The sequence below is a fragment of the Pyrus communis genome, chromosome 16 (assembly GCF_041283825.1).
Source record: "Pyrus communis isolate YQ-2024b chromosome 16, ASM4128382v1, whole genome shotgun sequence".
Lineage (NCBI taxonomy): Eukaryota > Viridiplantae > Streptophyta > Magnoliopsida > Rosales > Rosaceae > Pyrus > Pyrus communis.
The window spans coordinates 14,951,949-14,979,735 of record NC_142580.1 but is presented as its reverse complement, the minus strand read 5'-3'; the positions used below and the strand labels follow the sequence as shown (position 1 = coordinate 14,979,735).

The 27,787-nt window shown below is 36.2% G+C and overlaps 4 protein-coding genes and 1 long non-coding RNA gene across 5 annotated transcripts; 2 read left to right on the top strand and 3 right to left on the bottom strand.

Moving 5' to 3' along the window:
• Positions 1-1,162: 1,162 nt before the first annotated feature.
• LOC137732748 (uncharacterized) lies at positions 1,163-2,306 on the top strand. The gene has a single exon (XM_068472026.2). The coding sequence runs from the start codon at positions 1,301-1,303 to the stop codon at positions 1,973-1,975; it is 675 nt and encodes a 224-aa protein (XP_068328127.2). The 5' UTR covers positions 1,163-1,300; the 3' UTR covers positions 1,976-2,306.
• Positions 2,307-3,261: 955 nt separating this feature from the next.
• LOC137732173 (pre-mRNA-splicing factor SLU7) lies at positions 3,262-7,749 on the bottom strand. Its single transcript, XM_068471474.2, is given in 11 exon segments — positions 3,262-3,517; positions 3,636-3,704; positions 3,872-3,975; positions 4,233-4,449; positions 4,848-5,119; positions 5,122-5,146; positions 5,226-5,361; positions 5,496-5,909; positions 6,485-6,597; positions 6,691-6,854; positions 7,594-7,749. Coding segments are annotated over 11 exon segments (1,608 nt in total). The 5' UTR covers positions 7,610-7,749; the 3' UTR covers positions 3,262-3,439.
• Positions 7,750-8,551: 802 nt separating this feature from the next.
• On the top strand, positions 8,552-11,646 carry LOC137731168 (malate dehydrogenase). Its single transcript, XM_068470277.2, has 7 exons — positions 8,552-8,925; positions 9,259-9,417; positions 9,520-9,695; positions 10,504-10,781; positions 10,866-11,001; positions 11,087-11,198; positions 11,289-11,646. The coding sequence occupies exons 1-7, from the start codon at positions 8,883-8,885 to the stop codon at positions 11,381-11,383; spliced, it is 999 nt and encodes a 332-aa protein (XP_068326378.2). The 5' UTR covers positions 8,552-8,882; the 3' UTR covers positions 11,384-11,646.
• A 4,032-nt stretch (positions 11,647-15,678) lies between these two features.
• LOC148690032 (uncharacterized) lies at positions 15,679-16,806 on the bottom strand. The gene is made up of 2 exons (XR_015957527.1): positions 16,621-16,806; positions 15,679-16,025 (listed from the first exon to the last, which is right to left on the bottom strand). It is a non-coding gene; the product is annotated as an uncharacterized LOC148690032 (long non-coding RNA).
• Positions 16,807-22,285: 5,479 nt separating this feature from the next.
• Positions 22,286-24,825, bottom strand: LOC137732278 (transcription factor MYB14). The gene is made up of 3 exons (XM_068471583.2): positions 24,621-24,825; positions 24,051-24,180; positions 22,286-23,302 (listed from the first exon to the last, which is right to left on the bottom strand). Exons 1-3 carry the CDS (start codon positions 24,751-24,753, stop codon positions 22,765-22,767), a joined length of 801 nt encoding a protein of 266 aa, XP_068327684.2. The 5' UTR covers positions 24,754-24,825; the 3' UTR covers positions 22,286-22,764.
• Positions 24,826-27,787: the final 2,962 nt, after the last annotated feature.

Here is a 27,787-nt window from a genome sequence, read left to right as displayed (position 1 = left end):
GTTTAATTATGATAAATGGTACTAATGGAGAAGGCACAATATTTGTCAAATTTCATCTAGAGAAGCCGCTGCTCTAGCAAATTTCGTAATCAACCTATTTAATTTATGAAGCAAGTAGATGAATTGATTCATATATACATCTTCATGAGGAGAAACCCTATTTAATTTATATCTCAGTTACAAACACTATTTATGCCTATTGTGAGACAAAGATGACCACTAGTGCTTGAAGTCAAATTATAGTTTTTATCACTTGATGTGAACCACACATCGTCGGTGTTTGAAACTAAAAACAGTTTGTCTTCTCGTTAAGACATGAACATCAATTGACCTACCCAATCAGAACTCATGTAAACAATTATTCTACCTTTCTTTTCTTGGCTATATATGCATTTACTTAATACATTCACCGTCTAACGATTATATTTTATAGATGCATATTAGATGATAAATGTACGTACCATAGTCAATCTCTTTTTTGACCAAATGTAAATAGAATGATGTCTTTACTAATTATTACATATTATGTCATGATAAACGTGATACACACAAGCAAATCACAAAGATATTTTTTTTACCAAATCAGTTCCCAAATCACCTCCTGATTTATGGAAATCAGTCTTCATTTACATAGCCAAATCAATAGGATTCGTTTTCCTTTTATTTTTTCTTTGTACAGAAAGTCGATCACCAAGCTTGAAGTTATTTATAATAATCACTGATGTTCAATTGAAACCACAACTAATCAAGAACAATTACCCATAATTCTATGCTTCTCTTGCCTTCTCTACATTATCTTTCATGTATTTACTCATATAACTAGTACAAGAGTAGGAAGACCTGTAGAAAATAGTCAGATCACACAATTTCAGCCCACAAAACAACGAACACAACGTGACATGCTGGAAACCCCACCACACACTACATATACAACTCAAAAAGTTTAAAATGCTAAAAACATGAATTATTTCTTTGGTTGGTCTTCTTCTCTCACCAAACTTAGGACCCAAGATTGCTCCAAGCTGGGGCCTCCAAGCTTTGCCGAAAGTTGAACCAACTCATCATTCATTTCTTTATTGCTAATTTGCCATTCTTATTCCAAAGTTGAATTTTTATGGAATTGGCTGGCTACCTATGACTAGAATGGCATTTCCCGAAATTTAGTCGAAAAACGGGAGCATTTAGCAGCGCAAAATAGAAAAAGTAAGGTATCAAAAGCTTCTTCCATACGAGCCATCATATAGATCATACCCTCATTTGCCTTATCGTTGCAGCAAAGTTTTTGTGTAGAAAGGAAACAATGATTTCGTTACGATCCAATACGTCTAGGTCATGCCGGACGCTGGCAAAGAAGTTTGGATGCGCGAAGAGGACGTGGAGGAGCTTCACCGATAAAGTACAATCAAAACTCCACAAACTCAACATCCCCAGAGCAATCAAAACCACTGCCAGACACCTCCGTGCCTTGCAGACCAAGTTTCATTTTCTTATCCCATCCAAACTCCGCGCTCTCACCAAACCTTCCTCTACCTTCCCTAGTAACCGATACTATAACCATCACTACGACACCTTTGACTCCCACGTCGGTTATGCGCTGGGAAGATCTGGCTACCAGTACCACAACAAGCTCCATCATAATAAGAATACGGAAGCCATACACATAGACGAGCTCTTTGAAGAGCCTGCCGCTGTCTGTGTGGACGCCAAGAAGGATCGACATTTTGGTGAGCAAGCAGAAACAAGCAAAGTGAAACAAGCGGTTGACGAGGAGGATGATGGGAAGGTTGTGAAAAGAGATAAGAAGAGTTTGTACAGCGTTGAAGATGCGTGGCAAGCAGTGGTTGCTAAGTCACCTCAGCTGCGGGTAGTGGATGAAAGAGCGGAGGAGTTCATCCACAAGTTTAGGCAAGACATGAAGCTTCAGAAGGAGAAATCCCTTCTTGAGTTCCAGGAGATGTTGGCTCGCAGTTCATAAATCAACATAATTTATTTTAACTTTTGGTCGTTTTGTTTTTTTTTTTTTGTTTCCAATACAAAATATGGGAGTGATTGAACAAGCTTTAAGATTTGCTAGTTTTTTGTTTTCAGGGTGAAGAGATTGACGAATGAAGTGATTTCTGCAGAAAGTGTGGTGATGTATACAAACAATTTAGGTTTTCTTCCTTTCAATTATTTTATTTTTTATAATATTTTCTGTGGAATATGTACATGGAAATGCTTTATTGTGGATTGGTGAATTGGTCGAGAATATAAGATTAAAGATTATTGTTTTTGGATCTGAAATAATCAAAAGTTTAGTTGTGATCTATTTTACATTACTTGATCGTTAATTTGGACCTCTTCACCCTTGTGAGGTATAGTTGTAATCTATATATAAAGTCCTAATGTTTGGACTAAAGCAATCTTATAATTTTAGAGAGGTTATCACTAAGTGAGCTAGATTTTTTATTTTATTTTTTAACATAGTTACTCTTAATGAAAATTGCTTGAATACAAAGAACTAGAAGTGGAGCACATCAATTTTCAAGATTTAACATTGGTAAAAAACATACTCAGTCTTAAAATCTAGTGCTTGTGTGTATGTAGTACTCTCTTTAATGCTTTTCTGTAAACATGTTTGAAAAGCTCACCAGGAAGATGTCCATGCTTACGACGCATTATGGACTCACAAGCTCAAAAGCGTGGTACCATCTCTATAAAGTAAAACATTGTTCCAAACAATTTCCAAACATTTATAGCAAAATATTTTAGTTCATCTTAGACTTTTATTTGTGACATTACATATTTTTGTAGTTATTGACAATTATTACTACGATATAGAGGCGAGTTTCCTTAATATGGGACCCATAATAATTATAACTTATTACAATGTACAATTTATTCCTATACATAATTGGCCTCAAGTTGAGACCGAAAATTTTTACGACTATAAAGAGGTTATTCCTTATCAAGTATTACCATAAGGAGGTTCTACCGTATTTGTATGGTTTTTGTTAGGTACACGATTTCTCACCTCCGTTTTCCCCTTTTATACTCCTCCTTTTGTTTTTGTCCCTTGGTTCTACTTTGATTTATTAAATACAAGAGCTAGAATAAAAGAGAGTCGTGTAGAGGGAGAGCATCTCTCTTTTTTATACAAGAAAATATTGACGGAGGACGGAAACCGTACATACCCTCGGATGCTACAAGGCCCCTCCACATATTTGTATGCTAGTGTCCCAATTTCCACAATCCATGGAGAAGGAGTAGAGTTGAATCCAATTGTCCTCTTTCTAATATGATTTCATTGTTCTACAAATGTGCACAAAAATAACAAGATCCAAAGAGCTCAGACAACTGCAGGTTTTCTGCAAATGTTTCTCGGAGCCTAATCGACAAGATGCTAATTAAGATTTCTAAGCTTACAGTATCCAGATTAAAGGCAAATACAGTTGACTCTTTAGCGCAGGAAATCTTTCATGGGATCGTCATGGTGAATCTTTTTCATTCGATATGCCTCCATCTCCTCGGGAGTAACCTACAAAATGCATGACACGGTGTAAAAAAATTTATCCAGGAAGCACAGTACTCGAGCAACATCATACAAGGAAAAGAAAGGTAAACACAACTGGAACATAATGGGTATTTATTTATACCTCATCGTCCCACTTAACATTATATTTGCGCTTTCTTTCATCCTTTTCTTCCGTCTTTCTCTCATCCTCCTGGGAAAAGCAACACACATGAACAATCAATCAATAAAGTTTGGAAACACAATGGCTAGTATAGTGGCGATGTGAGTTGAGTATTATAAAGTTTAATCTTAAATTAAATATATAAAGTGACATTAAAAGTAGTAAATTGAAAATGAAAATGAATCCCACAAGATCACCTTCTTAAGAGCATCATCAAGTTTTTTCTGGTCAAGGACCAAGTCGTCGGGTATATCAGTTCCCCAGGTAGCAACCCTTATTTCTTCTGTTGGAGCAGGCGTCTCTGCAAAAAATTTGAAGAATCAGAATGTGATAAGAAGTTCAAAGTATAACAAAGTAACAAGACATATCCACATGTACGAAGGTAAAACAAATAAGAATCTGGAAACATGATCGTAATCACAATAAACGAAATGATGAAATCAACCACAATAAACGATATTACTTAATAATATGGATAAAGCACTCTCCATAAACAATAAAAACAGTGTTCTCAAACATTAAAATAAATAAACAAAAACATATGTGAAACATACAAACCTTCAGAGGCTACTTTGCGGGCAATGTTCACATTCATTAGGTCTGCAGCTGCCTCGGCAGCCTCAACTCCAGCTAAACCAGTGCAATAACTGTTCCGAATTGTTTGCTTACAACACTTGTATCCCCATTGGTGATCCTTCCACCATGATCCCCAAACACTTGTGTGGTTATTGATGTAAACATCCTCTTCATATTTACTCTTTGGAAGGGATGTCTCCTTCAAAGAAAATCGGAAGAAAACAGATGTTAATTTCCTTACCGAGCATTCAAAGATGCTACATATAAAAGTTAGAGGGCAATCTTGACATTATCAAGCATATTCTGAAGATGAAATTGCCTAGGAGACAACTAGGTAGATTAATTTATCAGATAAATTCACAAGAGATTTATGTTAGCAAACAACTTGCATGTGGTCCAACATCCTAGTGGATAGGGTGTTGGGTTTCCACCCATGCGACCGCGTTTGAAACTCCCCCCTCCATTTAAAAATAATGAAGGTACAAATATCATGCACACAGACACTATCCTCCCCCTCCCCCTCTCGCTTTTTTTGCATACAGATAAAAGGTACAAATATCATTAATGCAAGGCAAGATAATTTAATCTCATATGTACCATGCCCTTTACAACTCTGCCAGCACGATCATATTCAACTTGCTTCTCAGACTGTCCCAAAAGAAGCTCCTTCGGAAGTTGCTCTTCAGTTGCAGCATTGCCATACTTCTCCATGATGGCATCTTTCATTTGTGACTTCAACCTCTCCTTAATGACCTTAAAGTTCTTATACAGTAATTCTGCTTGAGATGGAGCAGCTTGCATGTGAATGTCTTGCCCTTTTTCAAATGCCTCCCATGCATGAATATTGAGCTGCTTGAACTCTAGAGCTTGCCACTCGCTCTATATTTGTTATCTCCCTGTAAAAATGGCAAGTTGAAAAATCATTTTTTCTTCACATTCATAGAATTAAAAAATATTCCGAGTTCGACAACTCACTCCATAAAACTTCTCATTCGGGTTAGCATCAGGAAGAGGATCTTCACGCATGGACCGAGTTTTGGGATCATAATAAGCAGAATTGACATCAAGATTCAAAAGATATTTAGCTGTGTCCTCCCGAATGCGCAAATTTCTGAACCAAGAGAATTCAAAATTAAAACCATGTGTGAATCATCTTTTGGGGGAAGGCCATACACAAAATAAAAAAAATTTCGTATTAAACAACACACAGACTATCAAGGAGATAGCAAACAAAGCAATACATGCCTCACAGTTCCAGTGCTTCCACCACCAGTCGTGCGAACACGCTTCTCAACCTTTGCAAAATCCATCTGTTTGCTTTCATCAACCTTGGCCTCATCTACCTTCAGAGCATCGACATCCTCATCATCTTCACTAACCTCCCCTTCCCCATTCTGCTTATTATTTTTCTCCTCCAACTTTTTTATCTGCTGTTCCTTCAGGTATTTCCTTCTAGCCTCGTCCCTTGCCTCGTATCTCTCAATGATATAAGCATAAGTTGCTGCATCAAAACCATTCCATCTATCCCGTTTTCCATCATAATCCAGCTCAAAACTCTCTATTTTTTCATCAGGTGCAATGTGCATGTCTGTCCATCTTGCTCCTTTTTTTCTAGGCCTCTCCATGCACAACTTTGTGGTATGCGTGATTGCCCCACAGCTGTAAAAAGAAAAGGATGAAACCCCCTGGTAATAAATAAATCCCAACTCTAACACAAAATACGGTAAGAAGAGTTTAAATTTTCTTTCATGGGCTAAAATATGCATCCTATCCCCAAGAATAAGTAAATAAGATACACAAGCTTTTGTTACTAACGTGATTATATTACTACAGTGACTATAGAAAACCAGATCAAAACTTGTCTGTAGGCATTCAACAATTTAACAACCGAGTATAGTTTCCTGACAAAACTCATGGTACCATCACAAATTATAGAATTATTAAGTAAATGCATCTAAATTCTGTGATCGACTAACAAACCAGTTTTGGATAAGAGTGGATATATGAATCTTGTGAGCTCATAACACCATCAGCAATCTTGTCATTCCCTCTATGAAAAGCACTCCCCAGTGGAAAGACGTGATCATTAAACTCTCACTACAATTAGTGAACAAGTATATGATATTTGAGATTCGGTTACCGATATCTTAGTGAAGATGACAAGCTAGATGTGGTACGACAGCAGGAGAAGAAAATCAGGAACCAGTATTATAAGCAATGCTTGATCCACATACTTTTCACATGCTCCCTTCCGGTATTTATCAGCCCGAAAAGTCTTTGCACCTCTGTCATACCAGGATTTTGTATAATTTGGATCTGATTTCCATTTCCGTTGATGTTTCAAACTCTACACAGAAATAGAAAGAAAAGACGCTAAGCATATGTCACCTTGACATCTAAGTAAGGGAAAGGGTTGACGAATCTTAGAATGTTAGCTTACTCGTTGATTAGCCTTAAGATACCAAGGTGCATTTGACATATATTGAGGAATATGAGGATTAATCTCTTTCCCATCCTCATCAACTTCAGCTGGCGCTAGCCCAGCTTTACGCGCTTCCTCCAATTCCATCTGCTTCCGATGATCCTCCCTTGATTTGAAAGCCGCTGCACACACCATAACACATTACAAAATCAAATTGCGGGATTGCATTCTTACAAAAGTGTCAATTACTCAAATTGTTTTAGACAATTACATAACCGAAATCAAATTACTCACACCAACATCGGCATGATGTTTCTGTCTATATATGTATGCATAATGGGTTCCTATTTACCAAACTGTTCAGTAATTGCACTTGATAACTAACTAGAATTTGCAGAATTACATTGTGAACTGTTAAGGTAGTTAAATTAGCAAAAAGGGATCAATTTCATTCACCAATTATTGAGCAGAAATAGACCTCTGAAGTCTGAAATATCATTTCACACTCCCACCCTAACTCACACTACAAAAAAAAAAATGTCAAAAACCTAAGCGTTGAGTCCAATCCATCTTCTTCCGATAAAATCGCAACGTAACATATCTCGAAATTAAGAAAATATCCAATAAATGTTAATATTCAATGGACGGGGGTGCTCTTAATTATCATAATTATCCACAAAACTGAGACCAATCTTCCCCAACAATTCAAAAGCCCCCAAAAATCTAAGCATATTTTGATCATTCACACTCAAAACGCAAAAGAATGGGGTTTTCTTCAAAATTTAAGCCCTCGTTCGCTCCTTGTTAATCAAGATTATAAAATATTTAGCGACAAAAAAACCAGTGACAACTTTGATTTGAAAGGCGGCGATCGATTCGAGAAATTGGGAGGCGACGAGAACTGTAAGTCTGTAACTTTACCTGATGCAGTAGCCATGGTTGAATGCAGGAAGAGCAGCGCCAAAGCAGCGGAGAACGTTCTGGAAAAATAAAGGAACACCGAAACCAATTATTTCATAAAACTGAGTATTTATATAAGGGAAATTCTTTGATGCTTTAACTTTAGATGTGATTGGGCCGTTTATAGTGTGTTAACTAAATTGTTAGTTTGTTGGGGGAGAGAGAATTCACATCCAAATGTATAAATGTATAAGTATGATTGTTTTCCATCACATGGTAAAGCGTTAATTGCAAAGTTTTCTTTCATCACTGAATAATTTTCATATCAAGGGAGGGTTTTATCTTAACTGAAATCCACACCATGAAATAAGGCCAAAACATAAAATTTGGTTTCCAAATCTTCAACAATTAAATTAAATTAAATAAGTAGATATTGTGAAGGGAAGTAGTAATAATTAAACTAAAATCATCAAATTTCCTGCCATGTAAGAAAAATGTTTAATCGATTCACGGAGCTAACGGATTGGAGTAGTGTGTAAAATGAAATGAAAACGTAAAGGAAAAAGTTATTATCACTCATCTCATTGACAGATTTTTCTATGTTCTCAGAACACGATTAATGCTACCTTTATCATATTTTTCATACGTTTGTACCATTTTGTTAAATGATCCATCAACACATATGGATTCCATATTTGTTGAGAGATAATACGATTGTGGTATGAAAATATTATAAAAGTAGTATTTTTCTAAACCACAGTCCAATACACTAAATAGTATAATACTAATATGAACACTTCAGAAAGAAATTCTCACTAGTTATATTGGTATACTCAATCATGTTATCAAGTGCATTGAAAAATCTCTCAATTTTTTTGGTTTGTTGGTGTACTCCCTCCCCACGTGGCAACTTCAGCTTAAACAAGAACTAGTGGATTAGAAACTTTAAAAACTACTTTATACGGCCTCCGCATGGATCATGACGATCGTCGTTAGGACACATCACGAGACCGAATCTAAACGGAATATCCCTCCTCCGCCTATTCTCCATCACGCGCCATACCGCCCACGTCCTATCCGAGTCACTGGCTTGATGACGCCGTCAAAGGGTGGACTTAATTTCAAAACGGCGCCGTGTCAAGCTATCCCCTTGTCCGTATCGCATCTTCTTGGCAACATAAATTCCACGCAGATATATACCCCTCTGCTGCCTCACCTTTACTGTCTGACTGTAAGCTCTTCTCATCTGCAACTCCACCTCGCCACTGCAGATCGATCGATTCGCCTTCCTCCTTAGCTCATCGGAATTCATGGCGAAACAACCAGCTCGCATCCTCGTTACTGGAGCCGCAGGTACTGTATCGAATCCATAATCTCATGGTTTCTTCGAATTTTCAGCAAGCCCTGATCGATCTTCTAGATCTACGATCTTGTTCTTGGTTGTTAACTTGTAAATTTCATATGATTGATGCACCGTTTAGATCTGTACATGATTATATATTTTTGTGTGTGTGTATGTGTGCTAGGACTGAGAGTGGGAGGAGTGACGAAGTAGTAATTAGATCGATGTTTTGAAATGATGCGGCTTGTGATTTGTTGAAGTAGCGATCCGATTTGGATGAGTTATGAATTTGGATGATTTTTGAGTGAGTGATGTTGAAAGTGTGTATATTTGTGGATTTACAGGGCAAATTGGATATGCGCTTGTGCCGATGATCGCAAGGGGAATCATGCTCGGAGCGGATCAGCCGGTGATTCTGCACTTGCTTGATATTCCACCAGCTGCTGAGGCTTTGAATGGTGTCAAGATGGAGTTGGTGGACGCCGCTTTCCCTCTGCTTAAAGGTAAATACCACTGATCTGTTATCGGCATATGGAACTGCGTGTTTGTGTGTGCATGTTGTGGTTGAGTTTGATGTGATTGGTACCTGTTGTGGATTGTATCAGGTGTTGTTGCTACAACTGATGTTGTGGAGGCATGCACTGGAGTTAACATCGCCGTCATGGTGGGTGGCTTCCCAAGGAAAGAGGGCATGGAAAGGAAAGACGTCATGACAAAGAACGTTTCCATCTACAGGTCCCAAGCTTCTGCACTGGAAAAGCATGCAGCTCCCAACTGCAAGGTAAAAAATATTGAATAGAACAGAAATTATTGCGTAGTTTGTTGATTTTTATAAGGAATATGTTACTTCATTATGATATGAATTTGTGCACGATTCAAATACATCTTCAAGCAGAATCATGACAAATCAGTCAATTATGTTCATACTGTGCTATGTTATTTTCTCTGTTTTCTGAATGTAATTATATAGGTGGTTCTGCAGATGCAAGATTATGAATGTGTCATGTTCTCCGTAAGGGGTGTGATTAAGCTCCCTTTTGGATACCAAATAGCTTTTTTTTAGTTTCCAATCAAATTCATCATTCAGGATCGGTGTATTCAATTGAGATTTTGAGGAATTTTGATCAATATATAAGTCTATGATTTGATGGAGTTTAATTGATTTGTAAAGATTTCATGTAAAATTTTGCTTCCTCGGAATCTCAGGGGGAGACGTGAGATTTGTGAATACTTAAAATACACTTCGAAATCTGTCCAATTCCCTCAAATTCTTCAATTTTTTAAAAGTCTTTGAATAAATTCCTAATTGAATACACGTGGAATGTTATAAACTTCTTTAAAATTCTTATTGAATCACCAGATTTCTTAGGATTTTAATAAACAGTAAACTATCTTAAAATCCTGATTGAATACACGTTAAATTTTAGGGAATCACTTAAAATCTTAATTGAATACCCCTAGATTTATTAAAAGAATTAAAATCCCTTATGGTATAAGAGCTTTTACATTTTCTGTACAACATGAAGACACTTATTGCAGTTAGAAGTTCAAATTGATTTGACATTACAAACTCCCTTTCCTATTTGCAGGTTTTGGTTGTTGCTAATCCCGCAAACACCAATGCATTGATCTTGAAGGAATTTGCACCATCAATTCCTGAGAAAAACATCACCTGTTTGACTAGACTAGATCATAACAGGGCCTTGGGCCAGGTTTCTGAGAGATTGAATGTTCAAGTTTCTGATGTTAAGAATGTTATTATCTGGGGTAACCACTCATCGTCGCAGTATCCTGATGTCAACCATGCAACTGTCAAGACACCATCTGGGGAGAAAGGTGTCCGTGAGCTTGTTGCTGATGATGCATGGTACATGCTTTGATCTACATTTAAAATTCGCTTTAGTCCTATTATTAGGTTTACTTACAGTGAAGCACTCTTTTTATTAATAAGGTTGAATGGAGAATTCATTTCCACTGTTCAACAACGTGGTGCTGCAATCATCAAGGCCCGTAAGCTGTCAAGTGCATTATCTGCTGCAAGTTCTGCTTGTGATCACATTCGTGATTGGGTACTTGGAACCCCGGAGGTACCTATGATTCTGTTCGGTTTTCAGTTAGAACATTTTATACAGATCTATTATATGCTTATTATTTCTTTGACCATACATTCAGGGCACTTGGGTTTCCATGGGTGTTTACTCTGACGGCTCATACGATGTACCTCCTGGTCTCATTTTCTCATTCCCAGTCACTTGCCAACATGGGGAGTGGAAGATTGTTCAAGGTAAGAGTCTGTAGTCTCTGCATTTCTTAACAATTGAATAGAATGTGAACATTCAAAGTTCTAATACACATTTGTTTCACAATTGTATAGGACTCTCTATTGATGAGTTCTCGAGGAAGAAGTTGAATGCAACTGCAGAGGAGCTGAGTGAGGAGAAAGCTTTGGCATACTCTTGCCTCTCTTAGATGCTCTCGGCCATTCCTTGGTGTGGGTGTAAGTTGGCCTCCCTGCAATGTGTGAGAAAAGGAAGTAGCTGAAGTTTTGAATAATGCCATTGTTAAGATAGAGAGATGTTAATGATGCAGAAGCTGCTTTTGTGGGTTTTACAGTTGTTGAGCCCAATATTCTATGTGGACACTTCGACTTTTTTCTTCTTTTAGTTGCATATTTGAACGTCAATGGGATTGTCCCATTGACGTAAAATAATCCATATCTGCCTTGATTCTAATTTGTTAGCTCTTGTGGTTATGTTGATTTCCAAGACTTTCTAGGAGCCCACAATGCTGTATACGCTTTATTGCCTCTCTGAGGGCTTTAGGGCTCTCCGTTAACATATATGACCGACTATCATATTGGCTCCAGTCTGCGGTCGTACTTCAATGGTTTGTAGGGATTGTTGACTGCAATCATTCGTCTATATCGTAAATGGTTTGTGATTGATTTCTTTAATTTTTGTTGTGTTGTGTTTGTCTTTTCAAGATGTCCCTTCCCTCGGCTTGTTTTGATGCAGCTCTACTTTACCTCCATTTTTGTTGTACTCATTTGTCTTTATTTGGTGAAATGATAAACATCGGGGTTTCAAATTTTGATGGAGTCAATTGTAAGTCGATTATTTTGTGTTGAAGAGCTTGCATGTTCTGTTCATGTTTTGTCAAGGAGTCATATGTCTACGGACGCTACGGGTCTGTTGCTCGTGGGAGGCTGGTTCTATTGGAGCTGCAGCCTTGAGTGCATATAACTCTAGATGATAGGGTCTATAGCTCTACTGGTTGAGGGTATTTCGTTCCCCCTCGCTCTCCTTTAAGTCGAAATACTTTGTTACCTTCGACTATGATTGACAACTAACCGCATAGTAAGGATCATATTTCCCTTTTCAACAGCCATTACAGAATCTCCTTATGACGTTCTTTTATACGTCCCCAAGTGCTGAATGAGCTAATACTGATTGTTTTCACGTAGGGTGAGACTCGACCACTAGTGAGCTTAGCCTGAAGCTTGATCCGTAATTAGGTAGAAGGACGTATTTACCTCTTGTGTGGGAGCTTGGATCTCGACACGGTCCTACGAACACAAACAAAGGTTTTGTACCATCTTGCATGTCTAGAACCTAGAAGGTTGTCAGGTTGGCTACGGTATGTTGAGTTGCCCCAACCTAGAAGGTTGTCGGGTTGGCTACGGTATGTCGAGTTGCCCTTGTGGTTTTCGCCTCGCAAGACTTAGGGCTAAGGTGATTGCTCTAGGGACCTAACTAGAATATATGAACTATGAAAAACCTTTGTGTTTTTGTGTTGTGTTTGTTTTTTCACTCAAGCCTCTTTAAATACTGGTTTGGGAGAATGAAGAATGACCAATTAGCCAATGAAAATTCTAAGCATATTTTAGGATGAATATTTTTTATTTTTCATCTAATTATCACCTAGATAATTGGGAGGTTTAATATCCTCATTAGGGTGGAATATTCTTTCATTTATCCTTTTTAATAAATACATCTCCCATTCACTCACATAGGGTGTGGCATAATCTCAATCAACACATAAGGTTCACATTCATTCTAGACTATCAATCAACTCATATAGTTCACATTCATTCTAGACTATCTCCTCATACAGAAAATGGGACATGCGACCTCGCGAAGAAGAACGTACATAACCAGGAGTATTGTTATTAAGCCATTACCAAACTAACAAAAACAAATCACTTGGAAGTTCTTTGCTTTATACTCCAGACTGTTCGTCATACACCAAACTTGACACTCTTTATCCCTTAAGTTATAGAGCTATTTTGCTAAGTTCCTTAGAAAGAGTTCTCACGCCCCTGGGTATTCTCTACCTACCTACCTGTGTCGGTTCGGGTACAAGTACCCTTTTGTTGAAGGTCATTCGAGCTTTTCTTGGTAGTATGGCATGGATTAGTTCAGCACCGTAGTGTCTAGTACTTGAACTTGGATTGAGGCATTTTTAACGTCATGTCTTAGAGTATCATATATCCATGTCTTACGTTTGATAACAAATATAAAAAATACGTTGCACAGCTAATGAATTACATGACATGGTGTTAACTTCAAATTGTCTTCCCTAAGCTCTCATGTCAGTCTGATTTGGTTTAACTGCTTGCCTAGACATGCCTCTTGGGACAATAGCTAACTTGACCGTCTTAGATAAACATGTTAAAGTAGCGATCATTAAACCTCTTCTTTTTGACATAGACTTTAGTCCAAAAGGCATGAGGTATGATTCCATTAGTTTTACTCCTAGTGCAGTTTAGCACATTCTCTTTGGTTGTCCTTCTCTAAGGTGGAAGATTACTTGTAGTTTACCGGTACACTTTATTTAGTACACTCCCACTAAACATACAACCTCTTGTACTTAAGCTAGTGCTCTAGCTTAGAGACTGCTTTCAGACTAGTGGTACACTTTCATTAGTAGTACAACCACCACGCCCAACAACCTTTGGTTGGAAAATCTTTTACCGACACTTGGTAAGGATATTTCATTTCCCCCACCTTCGCTTAAAGATTGAAAGATCTCTCCATTGTGAAGAACAAGTTTATAGTCAATTCTATTAAAGTTTAAATGTCACAAGAAATTAGTTAACCTTTAAGTCTATATCCTAGACAACTATCTCACCATATGTGAGAAGTGATGTAAGCTAATTGGAAATTCAGAATCTTTTCTTCGCTCATCCAATTACTCTAGGGTTTATGGACTACCTGTAGGCATCAAACTTTCAAGAAATGTCTCCCACTAGGTTGGAAGAGTTAAATTGCCCCTACACCACCTTAAAATAGTGTGACATTACACAAAATTTCCAAAATTCATTTCCAAGTGATTGGAATCCTAGTCGTAATTTCTTGGTTTTCCAAGAAGAGTATAATAGACTCTATTCTTTTGATATACATGTGAAACAGTTGTTAAACCAAGGCTTTACCACAATGTACATTTAAAGAATAATTGCCTTGAGTAGTAGGAAAAAACAATAAATTTTTCAGAAAAACATGTGGAGCGTCTACTTAATGCTCTCAACTAAAATAAAATTGTAAGTGTAGTGAATTAGCACACTAATTCGAGCTAGATTTGAATAGCACTCTCTTGAGGCTTCTTCAAAACTTACTAAAATTTCAATGTATGGTTAATCACTTAGTGATTCGGTCAAGTAATGACGTATCTCAAACCACTTTGATCAACTAGCATTCAATAATATATTTAAAGAGAAAGTTACAATCAATATAAGTTGAGGAATAATGTGGAACAATAATTCCATAACCTAACACTTGTCTTAAAATTATAATGTATTTTTAACTTCTGAAATGTTGGCATATTGAAAAGGATAAAATATTCCAAAAAATATTGCTCAATCATGAAATGTTGAAGAAATATTCTAAGTCCAAATTAAGGAATGCGAACGCATCCGCAATCTCCTACATTTCCCACGGGGATCAATTGCTTAGTACTTTAAGGAATAGAATTAGGCAACCAAGTTATCTTATCTTCATTTGGATTCTCACCACATATGCCAAAATTGCTTTGAATACAACTAAAAAAGAAGTATGAGCAAAATGTGCACCATGTGCATACTTCATTAAGTAGAGAGTTAATATTCAAGATCATGATACTTCGTTAAGTAGAGAGTTAATATTGAAGATCATGATAGATTCACTCAACCAATGTGAAGATTCACTCAATCAATGTGAGTGAGATGTCTCTCTCTTCAACATTAGTAGCATCAACGATGTTTGAGGATTTTATCTTTCTCTTTCTCATCTTCTTGAATTGGACTACTTTGAGCATGCCTCCTAGGGAACTTCCTTAACTTTCGAGCTAATTCTTGAAGAGAATTCTCATTTAGATTCTCGGTTCTTTTAAAGGTCAAAGTGTGCATCTAATTCCTAGGAGCATAAGAAACATTTAATAAGTGGGCCTCCGTAAGTGCGGCCAGGTCGATATCTTGGCAATACTGTGTCTTTGAAAATTAACCCTCTTTGACACCCAAGATGTCTCCATAAAGATCCTTCCTTGACACCACATCAAGTAAGAAGATTGACCACTTGGTAAACCCCAGTCAAATATCTAATTTTGGGCCCAACTAAATCATGTGGGATAAAGATCCTAATATGGATCGTTTTCTTAAATGACATGCTCAACAAGCCCAATTAACAACATCCAATTATTCACAAACAAATATGAAGTAATCAATTTAAATATTCAACTAAAGAATATTCCTTTCTAATTTAAAATGCTCAATAACATGAGTAAACTAGATCGATATAATCTCCTTGACATTCCTAGAATTCGGGCAAACTGTGGATAATTATTTAATTTTGGTGATTTTAACTTAAAAGAAAAGGATAATATAATAATAACAAAAACGTTTCCTTAATTTTAGTAAATCAAAAACATGTCCAATACCAAAACTAAATATACACCTACATAAGTCAGGGAACCATGATGATTCACTAGCCAGCAGTGCCCCAAAAATATGTCCCACGTGCTGCCCAAAGCTGCGGTGCAAATTATTATTTTTATTTATTACACACTCCACCCAACGTGCCTCAGGTGGTGCATGACCTACATGCGCTGCCTTGTGGTGGTCCACTTCCATCCTAGTGACCTTCATTAGATAAAACTCCGTGAGATAAATCCAATCGTGTACCTAACATCCTCGAAATCTTAGCGGTACACATGTACTCACCCACGCTGAGAGTGGAAGAGATGAACCACTGTTCATCTTCTTCCTCCATGAAATCTAAAAATTTCTAGATTTCATATTCTCACGACGCATGTTCACAAGGGCCATAAATTTGTAAATATGCCTCCGTTTTATGTGTATCATATGTCGTTAGAAAGCTAAGATTGCAATCTACAATTAAGTATTCTTAGGAGAATCCCCCCCAAAAAAAAAAAAAAAAAAAAAAAAAAAAAAAAAAAAAAAAACTCTAAACACATGCAAAAAGGCTCGCAAAAACTCGTTTTTCATGCTAATCTGAAACTAGGGTTTCAATTATCTCTCTAACCACTTCGTTTTTCTTTACCAAATTGTAAACATAGTCTCATATGAACGAAAATTCAAAAGCTAGCAACTATGGTTTTTCAACCTTCCTAACATGGCATATACATTAATACATCGTGTAACCGTGCGAGGAGTGTGTGAGTGACTTTGATACAACAATTAGAAGAACATCAATAAGGTAGAGGGACGTTTATACCTCTTGTGCTGAAGCTTGGATGTCGACACGTTCCTACGAACACAAACAAAGACCTTGAACCCCCTTGCATGTCTAGAAGCTCGAAGGTCTACAGTATGTCGAGTTGGCCCTTTGGTTTTTGCCTCCAAGACCTAGGGCTGAGGTGATTGCCCTAAAGACCCAACTAGAATATATGAACTATGTAAAACCTTGGTGTTTTTGTGTTGTGTTTGTTTCTTCACTAAAGCCTCCTTATATAGTGGTTAGGTAGGATGAAGAATGATCAATTAGCCCAAGAAAATCCTAATGAATATCATTGATTTTTCATCAAATTATCACCTAGATAATTAGGAAGTTTAATATCTTCATGTGGGTGGAATATTCTTTAATTTATCTTTTCTGATAAATCCTACATATGTCAACAAGATACATAATTATTAATCCATTTAAATAACCTCAGTTTCAATTTAGGAAGGTTGACACAATTTTGACATGAACAACATTATACTTAACCCAGTTTCGTGTTGTTTGTGAGTTCTGTTATCGTTACTAGTCCAAAAATTATGATGACGTTCCTTTTGAGTAACTTTGGGCCTTCAATGTGTACCATAATCCGAGTCACTTAACTGGGCTTCATAAGGAAGAACCAAGTAATAGGACAGCAGACTTATTGAACATAAACACCTAAAATTAGCCTATTGAGTGGTTTAGCTCCAATTTAAAGGTGCACCATAAAATTGAGTTGATCAAGGCCTTTCACGGTAGTTTGATTTCTATAGCACAATTATAACAGTGGTGTAAGTTTAATAGGGGTAAGTTTTGTCAATACTATTTAACCATTCTCTTTTCTTCTTTAAAATGTGGGTCATTTATGGTATAGGAATCAAATCACTCTCACGAAGTCAGATTTTTCAGCCTACAGAAATGAGACTAAATTTTCCACTATTCTGGAAGATCGAAGTACACCATTTAATGGATGTTTCATAAGTGTAATGTACCCTGTGAAGACTGCTTATATCTACCATAACTTTCTAAGGATCTTCACTCAAATCCATCACCAAATTTGATGCTCGATCAATAGTTGTCTATTGAGAGCAAAAGAAAAATAGAAAATAACCGTGGAGCAAGCGTGATTGTTGCAAGAATAGTTATTCCTAAAACCGTGATGTCACACTTTTCGACTTTTTTTGTCATTGTTTTTAATTAGTTACGTCAATAACAATCACGTTTACTACTTTATGGTGGTTGCCACTTTTTCTTGTAGCGGGGGCAAAGAATTCAACAGTCAACAGCTGATAACTCACGTTCAAAACCATAACAAGTGTCGTTCTAGTTCGTCTCGACAGTCGACATCATACAGGCTAGATATATTGTACCACAAATTATAGAGCGACTAAACCTCGTCCCCTAGTTAAAGCTGACCTTCTCATTATTATTGTTCATGCATGGAAGACTGGACTGAATATCTTGTACAGTTTCTGTAGTGCGTACAGAGAGAAAAGCAGCAAGCAAAGACTAACAGATATTTGTGGATGACTGGAAATTCGTCGGTGATTAACTTTTCCAAAAAGAAGATTCACTCATGACTACTTAGTAAGAAAGGCAACTAAGCGGATATTTTGGTCCTACTATTTAATCAGTACCGTAGACAAAGACTATAACTTTATAAGTCGTTAGCTCCTTTATTACTTTTTTTTAAGTACACATACTTTTACATTAAGAGGTAAAGGAGCGAGTTAAATTTTACGATGACCTAACAATAATATGATTTAAATTCACATTTGACGAGAATCGATAATGAAATGCTAAGTGACATCCCCTTTATTATTACCCACTCCTACTTTAACAAGTACATCATTGATGAAATACTTTTAAATGACTGAAAGTGTTTTTAGAGAAAATGTTTTTTTTTTTTTAACTAATAATTGGTTTTAAAAACATTTTTTTTCTAAAAGCGTTTTAAATCATTTAAAATTAGAGTAATATTCTCTCCCTTCCAATTTTCATACTCTTCCCTCCCTCTTCTCACACTTTGCTTTCTTTCTTATTGTATCTAAAAAAATAATATAAAATATTAATGGAAGTTAATCGTAACCGTTCAAGTAGAAGGAGAAGAAAGAAAAAAGAGATTAGAAAGGAAGAAAATCCTCCGCCTTTAAAATCACTTCCCAAACATAATGCATCTTGGAAATAAAGACTGCGATACACTCTTTTTCCCCTCAACTTTCAACAATTCAGAGTCTATATGTAATTGTTAATCCAAAAATGAATGATTACTTTATTTAGGAAGCTATTCTTTAGATTTGATTTTATTTTGTATTAGGTTATTTTTGGTATTTTGCGAATTAAGGTTTTTAAAGTATTCGTCTTTACTTTTATATATAAAGTTAAGGGTTCAATGAACAGTGTTTTTTGGTGTCATAAGCTTCATAAAAAAGAATTGAACAAAAATGTCCCTCAAACCAAAAACTTCAAAAGCAACCCAAAATAATGCATCAAATGTGGCAGAGTATTTTCGTTATTTTAATAATTAAAATCTTTCGTACAATTTTTTTTAAAATAATTAGTATCTCATAATAGATTAGCAATAATGTCATTCAATCAGTTGTTCATTAAATATTATTTTTTCTATTTTAAACACGTTTAAAAAAAAGTCTTTCGTACGCGGATAATAATGTAATTAAATTAGCTGTCAAATGACACACCCTGACCGAGATCAGGACATGCTGGCCGTCACGTGGAAGTGACGTAACCATGTGCATAGTGCGGAAGCTAAACATAATAATAATAAAAGTACGAATAAATAAAAATCAGTTATACACAACGTGAGAACAAAGTTCAGAGCTCGAAGACCTAATGCAGTCCGGGAGAAAATAACGCTACAAAAACACACCCAAAGGTGGTCCTACACTGGTAATAATCTGTCAGATATGCCGGGTAAATCCTCTGGAAAGCCACCAAAAGTGCTAGTCAACTAGAACCTGGAGGGGCGCAAAACAAAAAGTGTGAGTGGGCAAAAACAAAGCTTTTCAAAAACCATTTCATAAACAAGATTGTAACCCCTCGCCGTAAAACCTGTATACTTCCCAGAAAAATAGAGTATACATATATATATATATATATATATATATATATATAAGTCATGTCAGAAATATGCCATGCCAAAAACCTCGAAGTAAAATGCAAGTGCTCAGGTAATGTCAAAGCAATGACATGTAATCTGTCAGCCGGAGTCACCTAATGTGACCTGTACGGCTGAATCTAGAGCTCAAATCTCCATCTCACTAATTATACCTGCACACGAGTCGGAACCACCTAAAGTGGTCTGTACAATAGGACTGGGTGTAATATAAGTACGCTCAAGTGCTACGATCACGTGAAGGTTGGGCGAATAATCGCGGGTCACCTACGAGTCGGAACCACCTAAAGTGGTCTGTACGATAGGACTGTGCACCTAACTTGGATCCAAGATGAGCATGTGGTGCGGGTGGTGAACATCACGTGAAGGACTGTGCCCAACTCTGGGCGGGAGCACTAACACTGGGGGTGCAAGTTATGAGCTCTCTATACATCTCAAATCACTACTGAACATAAACGTAAACCATAACTTACCTGGCACTTACCTGTGCGTCCGCAGCACCAACATACAGATATATATATATATATATATATATATATATATATATATATATATATATATATGCTACTAATAATGCATAAACAAATGGCAAACATAATGCATGACATATAAACGAATAAACGTTTCATTTCACTTTCTGGGAAAAGTATAAGTATATAGGTATATACGGAAAACCAAAAGCCCACTCACTGGTATGTAGAAGGGTCGTAACCCCCTTGCCTCGAGTGACTGCGCTCGTCCTCGGGATAGGTCTCACTTATATGCGAAACAACTATAAAAACGTTAATTTTAAAACACATAACCAACCTTCTGAAATAACTTCTCATACAATGCTCAAATGGGGTGTATGAATACACCAACGTGATCTACTCAACCTCAGGAACATCCCCAAAATTTTAGAAAAATTTTCCACCGCCGCACGCGTCCCCACGCGCCGGCCAAGGCACGTGCCTGCATCCTGGCCTGGGGCGGATCACTTCCCCGCCCAGGATGTGACACCAAATGAATTTTTTTTTAACAAACAATATTATCTACACTAAAGGGGAGAGGGTGGGCTTAGCCTCACAATGAGCTAGTAATAATGTGATTCAATCAGTTGTTTATTAAATATTATTTTCTCTATTCTTAATATAAATTCAATAGAGATCGATTTTATTATATGGATTCAGCTACTTTAATTGGTTTATGAGGGGTTTCTTCTAGCATGATCTAAGATTATTTATTTACTGCAAATATTTGACTTTCCTTTTGTCAATTTACGCATATAAAAAGATTTAAAACGTGTAAGTTGCGTGTAACACACCATGATTCAAAAAATACCTTCTACACGCGCGTGAGCTCGTGCATGAAGGCTAATAAATATAATTTGTAGTTTAGTATGAAAGTTAAGTTAGTTAAGATGTAGTCATTCAGTTTACACCTATCTCGGCAAATTGTTTATTTTTTTTTTCATAATAATATTTGTAGTTTATAGTTTATTTGCTCACTCGCGTGCATGAAGACTAGTAAATATAATTTGTAGTTTAGTATGAAAGTTAAGTCAATTAAGATGTAGTCATTCAGTTTGCAGCTATCTCGGCAAATTGTTTATTTTTTTTTCATAATAATAATAATATTTGTAGTTTATATTTTATTTGCTCGTCCATTTGATACTTTGATTTTCAACTGTAATTTAATAAATCATGGATTGAGAAGTTGTGGAAAATGTGGGCCTTATGACAACATTATTTACCCTCGGAATAGAACTCTCTTTTGGACTATGAAATGGTGACGAAGATATAGAACTTGCTCTGTTTTCCTAATATCAATTTAATATTTATAAACCCACTATAAACAACAAGAAAAAATAAATTTATGGGCAAAGGCTCGAAAAAATATTCAACTAACTCTTGGACTAATGGTACTTCTTATCTTAATATGGATCAATTGATTTTTTTGCTTTCCTTACACACATTTTGCATAGTGCTAAACCCTTGTTTAGAGATATTTTTTTCTTGAGTTGATTTAGATGCCCAAGTGGAAAGAGCATTCCAAAAAATAGGAGATCCAACAAGAAGAAAACCAGTAGTAGTTTAATATTAATTTTGCTTTGCTACTTATACCTTTGGTTCTTATTCTGTATAAATCACCATTTTTCAGTGGATGAATGCCTGTGTTGAAAAAAATAGGTATGTCAATTTTGGATCGCAAAATTTGTGTACTTATTTGACTTCTTGTTCATACATTAATTGTCTTGCATATCATCATATTGCCGACATGAGTATCAGTTAGTGGTATCTGAAATCGAAATAGCCTTTTGGTAAACCTCCATTCATCTTTTTATAATTCTGGTGTTGATTTGTTAGAACCATGTTTCCTTTTTCTTTAGACACAATTGTAAGAAGTTTTAACTATGTTGTTGTAAGCTTGCATTTTTATTTTTTATTTTTATTAGAACAATTTAATTCTGTTTTTCACTATATATCATTCTTTAACACGTAATATATGACTGGAGCACTATCAAACAAATTACTGCAAAATCGAATATACATATTAAATATGCATACATTAAAACAATGAATTTTTTATTTCAGAGTAAAAAGGTCCAGCTACATCATTTTCGTCATCATCATTATGGTTACACATAAACTTTGAACAAATAAAACCTACTAAGGAGGATTATATATCACCAAAGTCTCTAAAATATTAAATTATTGTAGCTATATATATATATATATATATCTATACAAAGTAACAAAACTGTGCTCCAAGTCAATTATTTTGTCTCACATTATTCTGTTCTTTATCCACCTCTTTTCTCCTTTTTATATAATGAAAGAGCTAATTAGCTTTAGTTTCTTCGTCAATGCACAAGTGGTAGTCTAACTTTTGGATGTACAAGGACAAACATTTGCCCCCACAATTGAAATTTCTGTCCAACCTAGCATTTGTTAACGGTCAAATTCAAGATAAAAATATTTAAAAACTTTTTCAAACCACCAATATAAAATATCCTCCTAAACTCCAAAGAGAGAAAATAGTAAAACTCAAAATTCTGGTAATTCTGGCGTTCCCCCATGACCAGTTCTAATGAAAAGATCATACCAAAATTCCATGCCATCATCCATGTTTAGACCAAAACTAAAACCAAATTCCTCCGAATCGTTTTTGATGATGGGAAACTCCAATATTGGTTCATCATTTGAGGCCCTTGGAAATTGTAATGGCACGCTGGAATTATCAGTTGAAAGTGCCTCTGACCAGAAGCTGTCATCAATATCGGGGAAGGTTTCCGACAACTCCATGTTTTCGCCCTTGACGACGATTGTGTCCTGATCGGTACTCAATGCAGCTGAGACTTCTGTGACTGAGGAGGAAACATCACTAGAAGATGGTTGTGGATAATTCAAATTTTCAGGTTCATCAGCAAATTGGCTTGTGACATTGGAAGTACTGTTACTACTACTTCTTGTTGGTGATGTTGTTGTAGTATGATCTTTGAGTCTTTTTTTCAAGTGGGTGTGCCATACATTTTTTATTTCGTTATCGGTGCGTCCTGGTAATCTTGCTGCAATTGCTGACCACCTGAAAATGAAACAAAAGATTAAAATTAAGCATTTGCAAGATAGTTTAACTAACAAGTACGTAATTTTGGGAAAATAGCTACAATAACATGCTTTGATATTTGGTTTGCAGTAATGATTATTTTTTAATAATGACAATCATATATCGACGATACAACGATAACGTAATGATAATATAATAATGAAAAGAAAAAAAAAACACTGATCTTTTCTGCAATAAAATGTCAAATGTGAAAATATATTTATTTCAGCTAGTTGTCCTAAAATTTTGTGCTTAAATTTGAGTTTTGAGAGTTGTGACTGCATAGTAAGACAATTATTTATCAACTTCATGGTTGCATGTTATTTACAATCAAATTATGTCTAATGTGGTGGCTTCCAAATAGAGAATCATTTTTGCCAGCTGCCACTTGCTATTCTCTAACAGAAAATCAGTGCCTTTGATTTGCGTGTCCGAGAAATGACCCTGTATTTTATTTTTTGGCTCATAAGCCAGGCTAGAGAGGAGTAGGGTGTGCATATTTGACCTCAGATCTCGAGTACATGTACAAATGCCCTTCTTCTTTGTAAAAACAAGCCTTAATGAGTTTGATAGAAATTTTCTTATTAATTTGACTATGTTAATCCTCCTTATGATTGATAACTTGATAGTCGGCTGCAGGGTAAAAAGGCTAGATAAACATGCATGTTTTGAAGCTAGCTTAATTACGAAAGTTTCATGAAAATTAAAATTTGATGCTTTTATTTACCTGTTACCCAGCATTTCATGAAACTTAATGATAGCTTCCTCTTCTTCTCTTGTGAAGTTTCCTCTCTTAATATCCGGCCTTAAATAGTTTACCCACCGGAGTCGGCAGCTCTTTCCACATCTCAACAACCCTATTTCAAAAAAAAAAAAAAACAAGTGAAAAAGATGAGTCCAAGGCTCAAAGCAATTATAGCAACGTTGCTATTTAGCAGCTATTGAAGTCTTCTTAATTATTATTGGTAATTTTCCAGTTTTAGTTTTTGTTTAATTAATTCAACATGAAACATGCATAAATGGTGTCTAACATGTTTTAGAAAAACGGTACTCTGCACTAAATTCATTTAAATTACGAAGAGCGAAATTCGAAGTTGGGTGCAAAAGAGGAGAATAGACTTCTATAGCTAGCTAACTTAATTCAGGTTTGCAAATGGTAATAACATATATAGAACTGTAAAATTTGTCATCATGTAATGCAAAGATGTGGAATACTATCTTTGATTGGAGAACCGATCTTTGTGGCCTATGTATCTTTGGAGAAAGAAAAAAAACCCAGATGGAAAGTTGTAATTACCAGCTTGCTTTGGCAGGGCACGCCAATTTCCATGGCCATATTTTTGGATGAAGGATGTAAGAATTTGATCTTCTTCAGAGGTCCATGGCCCCTTCTTCAATCCCATCTTCTCACAGCAAGGAGCTCTCCCCATTTCTCTCCTAATTAATTTGGGTGAAAAATGCTAAGAATACAGCAGTACTTGGGTTTGAGAGCTCAATATTTCTGAGGCCTTGGCTGGCTATTTATCTTAAGATCCACAGTACACAAAGGGATGTTTGACTGGACCAAGACAGAAATTAAAAAGAGACTCGCAAGTTCCTCGAAGGAGCTCGTAATCTATCGATTAAAATAATAATTAATCTAATTACTAATTAGCAATTCATTATTATGATTAAGATTTAGGGAGTTGCAGATCACTACATTTTGGCATATAGATACTATTAAAAGTACGGGACCGAGGGAAGAGGATTCTCTCTGGATCCACATTGTCGGAATTCTAGGAATCCTCACAGCCTAATCGTTCATTGTATATCGTGCGGTCAATTTTCGTCAAATACTATTTATGTTTAATTTTAAATAAAAAAAATCAAATAATTTTTTACCATATGATATACAATAAATAACTAAGATATGAGAATTCCTAAAATCTCTACAAAATGAACATGGATGAGATCCAATTCCGGGACTGAGGACGTGCAGCAGACAAAAAATCTTGGCCATGATCTCATAAAATATTAAGGAAAACAAGGGAAACTAGTAGTGTGACGTTGGATGGTTGAAGCAGCCAAAGTAATTCGGGTTTGACACTAACTCTTTCTATGTTGTTTTGCTGAAAATATCAAAGCAATTTTCTATTTTAGTTGAGATATTGAATAGGAAATTGTAAGACCTACGCCAATTTTTAGAGTAAGACTCAAATTTTAGGTTTTAAACGTATCCCAACTTCAATCCTTGAGAAAAATATGAGTTTTAACCTAAAACTCATTTCTGGAGCAAATTTAGCCCAGGATTCCCCATGAGTTAGCGGGGCTGGTCCACCATATATGTGTATTTTTTTAAGTTTTATATTTATAAATTCATTGAATCTAACGGTTAAGATCTAATATGATCAAATTCAACATTAAAAAACAGATCTAACTGTCCAAACTTAAATCCAACCGCGAAAGTAATTAAAAAAAATTTCTTTTATGTGTTTCATATTCTTTCTTAGTATTCCACGAGTTTCATTAGTGTTGGTTTACTAATTTTTCAATATTTATTGGAATCTAAATATTTTTAGGTTAAAATATTTATAAAATTAAATTAGGTTAGTCTACATAATTTTTTTTTTAAATTTACTTTAAGAAAAAATTATCCTAAATTCAATCTTTAATAATCTTGGGCTAAAAATTTAACACAAAAAGGTTGGAAGAGAAAAACTGTTTATGGGTTAAAACCTAAATTTTTTGGGTAAAATTTTTTAAATTTTAACCCAAGGGTTAGATGTCACAGCCCGTCCCGAATTATTTTTATCGATGGTATGAAATGTCTAATTTGCCCTTGGACGTTGAGACGTGTTATGTGTGATATGTTTTTGGTTATGGTCCAATTCTTAATTTTCCTAGAATTTTGGAACTATTTAGGATTTAGGTTTTATTTTCTTTGTTTTGGTTGGCTGCAAACTGAACCACACACATACTCACACACCCAAGCATCCCGTTGACTCTCTCTCTCTCTCCTTCTCTCGACTTCCATCCATTGTCCGTACAAGTGTACGGTCACTCTTTGAACTCAGCTCTCAAACCACGGATCGACGTCGAGGAAGTTGCTTTTGAGCAAGCCCAGGAACCTATTGATACTATTATTTGGATGTGAAACCTTTGTTTTCTCGAGAAACCAAGAACCCCAATTTGGAGTATTGTTCATGCACTCGTGATTGTGAAGTTTTCAAGGAGTTTTAAGGTTATAGGGAGCCTTAAAACATCTTCACGAAGCTCGGGGAGTAATTTTGAAGTGATTTGGACGTCGGGAAGCCCATGTTTAGTGAGTTGCAGGTTTGGCCGGAATATCGACGGTTTTTAGGCAACTTTTAGTTGGTTTTAGGTCCCCAAAGTGGTATGATTATGTTCTTATCATCTTAAGCTTCAATTTGGTTCTAATTTCATGGATTTTGGTTGAGAAATGAAGAAGATATTGAAGTTTTAAAATTTCCCAGTTTTTGGCGATCGCAACGGTGACTAGCGCCGGACTCCAGCGAACCAAGAAAGAAGGAGGAGAATATTCCGTCGAAGTTGACGGAATATTCTGACGCCTTCAGGTAACTTTAACAGCATATTTTGAATTTTAACGGAATATTCCCTAACGCCGTTAGGGAATCCGTTTGGTGTGCCAAGCACGTGCTTGCGCGTGAGCCGTGCGTCTGGCCGTGCCTTGGCCGGCGCTTGGGTGCTCGGAAATTTTTTCTAAAAATATGGGGATGTTCCTGAGGTTGAGTAGGTCATGGTGGTATATTCAAATGCCCCATTTGAGCAATGTATGAGAAGTTATTTCCTAGTTTTGTATATGTGCTTTAAATAACATTTATTCAATCATTTCGCATATAGGTGAGACCTATCCTCAGGACGAGCGCAGTCAATCGAGGCTCGGGGGCTACGACCCTTCCACATACCAGTGAGTGGGCTTTTGGTTTTCCGTATATACCTATATACTTGAGTTTTTTCCTAGAAAATCGATTTAAATGAAATTATGTTTGAAATGCCATGCCTAGTGATTTTTGCTTGGACTATGAATTTGTACGATATGTGCATATTGTGATTTAACGCGGTGGACGCTCAGGTGAGTTATAGATTGTTTATGTGAATTGATGATTATGTGAGATGTGTTGAGAGCTCATAAACCTGCACCCTAGTGTTAGTGCTTCTGCCCAGAGTTAGGGCACAGTCCTTCGCGTGATGTTCACCTCCCGCACCATACGCTCACCTTGGATCCAAGTTAGGTGCACAGGTCTGTCGTACAAACCACTATAGGTTGTTCCGACTCGTAGGTGACCCGCGATTATTCGCACAATCTTCACGTGATCGTAGCATTTGAGCGTATTTATTTACACCCAATCCTGTCGTACATACCACTTTAGGTGGTTCTGACTCGTGTGCAGGTATATTTGTTGAGATATGGATTTGAGCCGTACAGGTCACATTAGGTGACTC

What these genes read in the sequence shown, in the direction of transcription:
- LOC137731168 (XM_068470277.2), top strand. Translation starts at nt 8,883, where the DNA reads ATGGCGAAACAACCAGCTCGCATCCTCGTTACTGGAGCCGCAG. An exon ending in CCTCGTTACTGGAGCCGCAG is followed by an intron (nt 8,926 to 9,258) that starts GTACTGTATCGA and finishes GTGGATTTACAG; the next exon opens with GGCAAATTGGATATGCGCTT. An exon ending in CTTGTTGCTGATGATGCATG is followed by an intron (nt 10,782 to 10,865) that starts GTACATGCTTTG and finishes TTTATTAATAAG; the next exon opens with GTTGAATGGAGAATTCATTT.
- LOC137732278 (XM_068471583.2), bottom strand. Translation starts at nt 24,753, where the DNA reads ATGGGGAGAGCTCCTTGCTGTGAGAAGATGGGATTGAAGAAGGGGCCA. An exon ending in TGCCCTGCCAAAGCAAGCTG is followed by an intron (nt 24,181 to 24,620) that starts GTAATTACAACT and finishes TTTTTGAAATAG; the next exon opens with GGTTGTTGAGATGTGGAAAG. An exon ending in CATGAAATGCTGGGTAACAG is followed by an intron (nt 23,303 to 24,050) that starts GTAAATAAAAGC and finishes TTTCATTTTCAG; the next exon opens with GTGGTCAGCAATTGCAGCAA.
- LOC137732748 (XM_068472026.2), top strand. Translation starts at nt 1,301, where the DNA reads ATGATTTCGTTACGATCCAATACGTCTAGGTCATGCCGGACGCTGGCA.